This window comes from Mixophyes fleayi, chromosome 2, assembly GCF_038048845.1.
Source record: "Mixophyes fleayi isolate aMixFle1 chromosome 2, aMixFle1.hap1, whole genome shotgun sequence".
In the NCBI taxonomy this organism is placed as follows: domain Eukaryota; kingdom Metazoa; phylum Chordata; class Amphibia; order Anura; family Limnodynastidae; genus Mixophyes; species Mixophyes fleayi.
This window is the reverse complement of record NC_134403.1, coordinates 265,769,973-265,778,360: the sequence shown is the minus strand read 5'-3', so window position 1 is coordinate 265,778,360 and position 8,388 is coordinate 265,769,973. Positions and strand designations below refer to the sequence as shown.

Sequence of the window (8,388 nt, the reverse complement as noted above, 5' to 3'; positions counted from 1 at the left end):
TGAAAAGTGTCCCCCATATTATATTTTTCTTGTTTTACTATTTTTTCTGTAAATAATGTATTGTGCCCACATGAGGGGCAGTTGTGACATGTTTCCCACTCCTCATTTTCCTTAAATGCAGAGTGAACCAGTTAGTGCTGTGCGCTTCATGTTAGGGAAGATGGGAGGGAGGTGTAGGTGGTTGGAGGGAGGCGCTAACTAGGCCCATGTGACCCTTAAACTGGCCCTGCCCATAGCAGCCATACCCTCTGCAGTGGCATTAGTTACACCACTGATGATACCATTTATGAATTGATGCGAAAATGCCCATGATCAGGGACCTAAAATAGATGAATTGTTAATGAAAGTTATTTAGATAACTGTAGATTAGCTGCAGTGACTTTCAATAGTTCTAAAAACAGAAAGACTGGAGTGCATATAACAGAGTCTTCAACCATAATCACTGTCTCATGTCAAATTTATGATAGGTTCCTAAATAGAGTTGATAGATTAGCTAGATATGTAAATGTGTAAATGTTACTATTAGTTGCTTTATATAATGCAGCAATTTAGCTCTAGTGGCCCTTTAAGTCTAGTTGACGCCATGGCAACAGCATTAGAACATCAGTCATCATCACTGCATGGCAGGTGGTCAAGGTGTCGTCAGTTGTATATATTCAAACTGGCCGTGAGCTCTGGTGGCAGACAGCTCACACATCACTGTGACTGGCGAACCTTGGATTCATTGCTATACTGAGAGATTTACTATCTGCGCATTTTATACTATATTACTGATTTTATACATATATTTATATATATCTATATTTTATTACATAGTACATTTATAATTAGATCTGTTAAGTTATCTGTAATATAATATTTATTTATAACATTTATTGTGGGTTTTAGTTTAGTTGTTTAGTCTTTAATCTTGTATAATATAGTGTATCGTGCTGCTTGTCCCTATATTTCTATATTTTTTGCTCGATTTAACCCACACCTTCTTTTTTAACTGTTCTTTGACTTCGTTGTTTGCCGGGTGTGACGGAGTTGCTGAGAATGGACGGGAGGTAAGTGCAATAAGTCAGTCACTACAAATAGTAGGTTATGGGAGGAGTAGTAGAAGGGGTCACGCTGGTAAGAGGCTAAACACATTGTGATGTTAGCTGTGGGTACAGTTGTGTCAAACATTATGCAGACACACAATATCACTAACTGAGTGTATAGATGTGTAACATCGTTTGGTATAGACAGTTATAGTTCAAATATGCTCCATAAAAATATAAGCAAAAATAAAGCATTCATCCATGCACTCAGTGTGCCGATATGACCCTCAAAATGTGTCCGTATGGAAAAACTAGCTTTCATATTGTGGGATAAAATATTTATAGAAGAGTGAAAGGAAGAAGCTTTCACATTTATGGGGGAATTACCTGACTAGTACCTGCAAAACTATTCAATATTTATGGGTGCTCAGGAGGTGCCAGTAATCGGGAGTTGCTGCTATACTTTCACTGGGACGACTTTCCACTGGACTACCATCCAAGTACATTATATGTTGGTATGTGCATTATATGTCCCAATATCCATGTGATATAAATATTAACACACAAAAATAACACATGAAATACTGGCAGTCTGGTGCCCTCTCACTCTCATTATTCATTTACAACATAAATGAGGCTGGTAGAAGTAGTACTAGGAAAATTTTACAGTTAAAGAAGTAAAAGTTTAGTAGCAGAATTTTAAAGTGACATTTTTATTCTTTTCACCATGTGCATTTCCATGATGCAATCCTGCAAAGTAGCTGCATGTCCATTTTACATCTGCAGTTCCCAAAAGCAGCATGTGGCCCTCATGTGCTAGGTGAAGAGATAGGTGCAATCCTGCATAAAAACATTGAACTACAGGGTGCATTTATGGATGCTAAATCACTTATGTTTAATTTGAAAATAAGTTTTCATTCATTAGAAGAATGTATCATAACAGGACACCAGAAGACAACCTGAACCCTGCAAAGAGAAGGAAACTATATGTAGACCAGAGACAACCTCGCACTGCTGAGCATTTTCCTAGACTGGGACAAGTGGAGAAAGTGGCTTTTTACAAATTGCTGGGTATGACTTATTGTCTTAACATGTATTAATATTTTTTAAGGACACGAACATTTATTAGGACCACAATAGACAATTGGTAAACAATAGAGAGTTTAGCTTCCAAATCGCATTATATGTTTCAGAATTAATTATTTTGATTGGAAATCAAATTCAAGACATTGGAGTCCACGAAGTTTCTTGTTTATTTTTTTATATTTTAGTATAATGGTGAACACGGAGAAAGGATACAAAGGGCCACAGTACATGTGGAGGGAAACAACAAACCAAAATAGCAGCAATGTCAACATAATGATAAAATATAAAAAATAACAGCTATATCTTCAAATAATATCACCCTCTCCAAAGACAAATACCAGAAGAAATCATTTGTTGGGTCAGCCCCCTCCCCACATATAATGAGGGAAACAATTTAACTTTATACTAAGTACTTGTAAGTAAAAATAAATACAATTATCTACTTCAAGATCCAAACGTCCTAAAGCCAAATTTGGCCGAGATCTGTGGTCTTAGACTTTAAGGACAATCTTTGGGTGAGGTACCTAGTGTTTATATTTCCAGGCCCAGACTAAAACTTTGCAGTGCAGAAAGGGGGCAAACATCACTACTTTCTTATGGTGTATATATGCACTTAAAGGAGCTATTTGAGTAAACAAATACCCTTAAAAGTAAGAGGCTGCTAGTTCCTTTGAGGCACCTGTCCCTACTGTGTTCTGGGATAACAGATGAAAGAGCCCATTTTAATCCCTCCTGGGCTATCCTGCATGGAGCCCAGAGTCCTGAGTCAGCATTCTCTTGCTACACTGCAGTCTTGATCCACAGTGGGCAGTCAGAAAGGATTCAGGAAGCACAACCAGTAAAGAGGTGCGACAGCAGCTACACAATCACAAGAAGCATAAGAGGCTCAAGGTGCCTGTAAAGCAGCCTGGTGGTGCCAGTATACCCTCCTACAACTGGGGATATCACGTTGGTATCTACTTAGCACTCAAACTTGGCGAGTTGCTGTTTTGGCCAATTCGTGCCACTCAGAGTTGTGTGTGATAACTAGCTTCTGACAACCAGCAAAACCCTATAAACCAAGGTGGCAGAGTATACCCATCACATCACGATGTGATTTCAACTTTAGTATCTCAAAATTTCTTTGGAAGGTTCTGTGTAATATGCTACATTACTACACGTATAACATATTGAATACTATTTTAGAGGTAACTGTGTAGAAAAGCAGGTGTCCATAACAACCAATGAGATGCTGTCATTTTCTAGTAGTTTATACATGAAAGGAAATGTCTGAATGGCAGCTATGGGCAACACCAACTCTTCTTCACAGTTGCTTGCAGAAAAGTTACTATAAATATCATATAACACTTGAACATTTCTTGTTTATCATTGCAGAGCATCCTACCATCTACAGCTTTCTGACAATGGATTCGTGCCTGAGGATGTCAGACAAGGTATTTATTTCAATGTTACTTAAGTATTACTATTTTCTTATATTTGCACTCAATAGTGTGTAATACATAGTGATCAGTCTGGTATTACCTTTCACCAGGGAAGTGCAAACTGACATAGTGAAAGTTAATGTCTGATTGTTTGGATTTGGTTACCAAAGACTGTCTCTTCCAACAAGAGGTTGTGTTGTGTCTAAGGTTATCTGTAATGTGTTTATACACTCACCCAGGCCCGGCGCTCCCATTAGGCAACCTAAGCAGTTGCCTAGGGCGTTGGGACCTGCAGGGCGCCGCTGACTAGATTTTCTAATCTAGTCAGCCGTTCAGCGGCTCGGGAGAGAAGTGCAGTGGCGGCGGGGTGCTTCAATGTCCGCGTCTGACGTCAGTGATCATGTGATAGTCTGTCCTGCGGTGCCTCTGAGGTATCACACTGTCTGTCACTGACAGACAGTGTGAATAAAGTTCTTCCTGATGCCCCCCTCCCCTCCCAGCATGCATCGCGAGGAGCAGCTAGAGGAAGAAAAGGTAAGTTAAATCTAATTATTTTTTTATTTAGTGTGTTCGGGGGGCGGCAACATTTTGCCTAGGGCGCCGAGAACCCTAGCACCAGCCCTGCACTCACCTACATTCCTGATTTGAAAATCAGGACATTTTAATTCATGTCCCTGATCTACTCAGCCCACATATAGATCCACCAAAACTATGCCCCCAATTCCTATAGCCATGCCGCCAATTTTTGGGAACACAGCCTTTTTATCAAAGAAAATGGAACAGAGTTAATGGACAATAGGACTGTTGGAGGATATACATATACATTTCTCCATTCTGACAATGTAACTGGTATTTGTATTCTAGTACTTACTGGCAATGGTGTTGGTGTACTTCCGGAGAGCCGGCCTATCTGTGAGGGAATACACCTGTGTCAATTTTTTCTCCGCACTGTAAGTATTAACCCTCGTTGTCTAGTCATATACATCTGGAGTACAACATTAAATATGTCCCAGAAGAACGTTTTAGCCAGGGTCATGGTTTATATAGTCACCAAGTAAATCATTCACTGCATGTCCAGACAATAAAGTATATTGTGTTTGAACTAAACTAAAGCGCCCAAATGACACAGGAACTATGGGTATGGTATCAGTTCACAGCAATGTACAGGATATGTAATACATAATGAGAAAGATTCCCCTCACTCTACCTAATTTGCTATAAAAGAAAAGTAGAAATGTAGGTAGCTTTCAGCACTACGGGGCAGCACTCTGGGGTATATTTAATATTGAAAGACTTATCATGGCCATAAGTCTAATCTTTTATCTCAGTTTATAGTGGTAATATACATATACTTATCTCAGTGTTTCAACATTAATTTATCAGTTGAGCGATACTAAGTTGTGATAGAGAAAAATATACAGAGCGGTAAAAGTTACTTATCACTCTAGATACCCCTGTTCTCCTCTGAGCATGTGCGGGGGGCCCAGCACACGCGTGTTACTAGGAACCCTGATTTTACCACATACCTTCCAGGCACGCAATAAATGACATCTATTGCCAATAAATTAAACCCCCGGCTTCAGCTCCTTCCTCTGTCCTTCCCAATCCCCCCTTGAATAACAACCCCCTGCTCATCTTCTATGTATACTCTCTACCATTTCCTGCTCCACTAATGCAATCATACAGTTTAATAATCACACAAACCATTGTTTTCCTAACTTAATATATTTTGATTCATATTTTTTAATAACCACTAGTGAGCTATTTAGTAAGAATAATTCACTAGGCTTCAATATATCTAGTGTTTAGTTCTGAACTTCTATATATGTTTAATTGTTGGTTTGTTGTTATATTTCTGTCTATTACCCTTGTACTCAATGTTATTAGACTAACAATAAAAATGAAAATAAAGATATGAAAATTATGCCCTGTAGATATGAAATATGTTATATTATGTCTGACCTGCCCCCATAAAGTACTGTTTATTTGTGTTGGCAGAAGAACAACGCCATCTATTTCTAAAATCTATTTACTAATGATATTTTGCAATGCATTCCTTCTATTAATGCCATCCTGAGATGTCACTAACAGAACAGTGATTGTGTTGGATACTTGGATACATGATAAATTAGACTGGAGTGGTTATTGGTGGAAATCTCATTAACACATTAAGCAGAGTAACAAGATTTCTTTAGAGCATTTTCACCAGAAGAGGACTCTACCTCTATGATAAATACACCTCTGTCTGTTCTACACCACAGTGTATTCATAGCCTGCACATGTTTTATACACCTGGTGACTGTATGACAGATATGTATCTACTCCTTATGGTCTTCTGTTTCTGTAGGGTGCTTGCAAATAAAATGGAGGAAGAAGAACCATGGTACCGCACAATCTATTCCTATGCTGCACAACTTATACCATTCCAGATGTTCCTGAAGAATACTGAAGCCATGTGGGTCAGAATGCAGCTCCAAACACTTGTGACTCTGGAGCAATGTGAAGAGGTGTGTAAAATAGTAGGATAAGTAGAAGTAGAAGAAATTCATGGACCACTATGGGGTTCAGCAGAAAAACATCTCTTATAATCTTTGTACAGTGCAATGTATCTGAAAACAACACGTTGCTCCAATTTTACAAAATTAACTAACAAAGCAATTTAGAATAGTAATAAGTATTATGCTTTACACAGGGATGTTGTTTAAGTATATTCACACAGTGGCATTACTAGACTGTGCCCAGGGTTGTAGGCTCATTGTCCTGGGTCTACTTTCTGCCCATTTTTAATTTTCCTATCACTGCTCAATGAGCGCACAGCTGTCAGCACTGTACCACCAACGACTGGGTACAACAGAATACATGTAATTGACTCCCATATAGGAGCAAGGATGAGGGGACCTGCTTCCTAATGACACCATGTGACATTCTTCAAACCAACCTCACATCCCATGTCAATGGAGTCGTCATACAACATGGGAGAAGAATGCAGCACCACATGTAGACAAGGACTGCAGCTGAGAGTAGCATATTGTCCACCCACAGCCTCTATTGCCTACCACCTTCTCTATACACACAGCCGGAATAAGTGAGTCTCCTGGGGGACAATTAGCTCAATGATGTCACTTGATGGGATTCCTTATAAACTGATGTAATGTGGGTGGGGATCGGTGCACATAATTTTCACATTGGGTTCTATTGACACAGTTAAAGCATATGGGAAACTCTGGCAAAGTGGTGGATTGATTGTAATACCTACCTGGTAGTGCTTAATGTCAAGCTGACTTTATAAATTGTTATTCACCTTGCTCAATTAGAATGCCATAACGAGCACACATTTTGTGACACAGAAAGCTGTGCAGGAAGTGTTTCTAAGAAAAGACTGGGACATAGCAGAGACTGTTGCAGAGATCAGAAGGTAGCAGTAATGTGACTATACTGTACTGTTACATATAATTAATGATGAACATTTGACAGTTAAATAACTACCGATGGGCATTTCAGCTGAAATTATAATAAATTATTGAGGTGAAAAAAACTATATATGAGCATAAAGTCAAGTGGGAGACTGATCTTTCTAGGGGATTTTTTGCAATTGAAAACAGTAAACTACCCAACATTAAGGAACATTAAACAAAATGAAATTGTCCCTATGTAGATGGGGATGTCTCTTAGTATTTCCTAGTATTATGCTTTGAATAACTAAAGGGTAAAGCATTGGCTCAACGGGCTATTGTCATATTGTCACTTGGAAAAATGTCAAAAAAAATTTAGCCAAGTAAAATTAAAAAAGGAAAGCTTTTCTCACTGTGAATGGAAAGCATTTTCAACATTTTCCTATTGTCAATATAAACTAAAAGCACTGTATTCCAGAACAATGGAGGTCAACAAAAATGTGGTTCCCAATAGCATGTTTTCCATATCTGACAGTCGTTGAAAACAGATTTTGAAGCCCACAAGATGTGCATCTCTATTCTAGAGTATGGATGTCCAATCAGCAGACTGTGAGCCAAATGTGACCCTCAAAATCATCTGTGTGGCCCTCAGGCTCCATACGTTGAATCACAGTTTTTTTTGTATTGTTTATTAGGTGATGAGAGCTGAATACCACTGGGCTTGGCAAAGGAAACGTAAAGACCATCATGGCGGAGCCATAAGGAAATATGCCAGAAAACCTTGTCACCTCTGTAACCCGCCTCAGCCCTTCTATTTCCCTTTTGCCTACCCTAGAGTAACACTTTATTATATTAACATACCAACATTTTTCTGGAATCCCAATTGAACATAACTCAAATTAATTAATCAGAAAATAATTCTTAGAAATAGAGTATAAAGCTAAACCTGTAGACACAGACACAACATTATAAGGGTAAATACATCCTAGAGATACTGAGAGAACGATTATAAAAGTAAATAGTCGTACACAATGCCCAGCGGTGATTGCAGGGACTTTTTATAGATTTTTTTCAGGTGTATTTTTGGCCAAACGATTAAACTAAATGACTCTTATTTCACAAATACTCAGATATAATAAGATCATCTATGATAGGAACAATGTAAAACCAGATATAATAAGATCATATATATTAGACACAATGTAAAACCATTTTATACGGTAGATAATATATTATAGTAAAATATGACATGCAATAATTTAGATAAAAGATGACATAAACAGCAAGCAGCAAGTGAAGTATCTTTAATGAACTGATAGAAACATACTTATACGTAGATATAATGATAATATATGCTAGGATACATCAGAACAAGACAAATTTAAATAGATTGAACTAAACAGAATAAAAAAGATTATTAAAACAGTCAATAATCCAGATACTTGAAGGTAAAATATTGTATTG

General features: G+C 38.0%; 1 protein-coding gene across 1 annotated transcript; it reads left to right on the top strand.

Annotated features, from left to right (window-relative positions):
- Positions 1 to 1,038: 1,038 nt before the first annotated feature.
- Positions 1,039 to 7,811, top strand: LOC142139924 (speedy protein 1-A-like). The gene is made up of 6 exons (XM_075197787.1): positions 1,039 to 1,049; positions 2,903 to 3,063; positions 3,486 to 3,544; positions 4,397 to 4,482; positions 5,880 to 6,039; positions 7,620 to 7,811. The coding sequence occupies exons 1-6, from the start codon at positions 1,039 to 1,041 to the stop codon at positions 7,809 to 7,811; spliced, it is 669 nt and encodes a 222-aa protein (XP_075053888.1).
- Positions 7,812 to 8,388: the final 577 nt, after the last annotated feature.

Bases quoted from the DNA above. Each gene is read 5' to 3' on its own strand.
- LOC142139924 (XM_075197787.1), top strand. The intron at 3,545-4,396 runs GTATTTATTTCA...TTTGTATTCTAG, and splicing joins GCCTGAGGATGTCAGACAAG to TACTTACTGGCAATGGTGTT. The intron at 4,483-5,879 runs GTAAGTATTAAC...CTGTTTCTGTAG, and splicing joins GTCAATTTTTTCTCCGCACT to GGTGCTTGCAAATAAAATGG.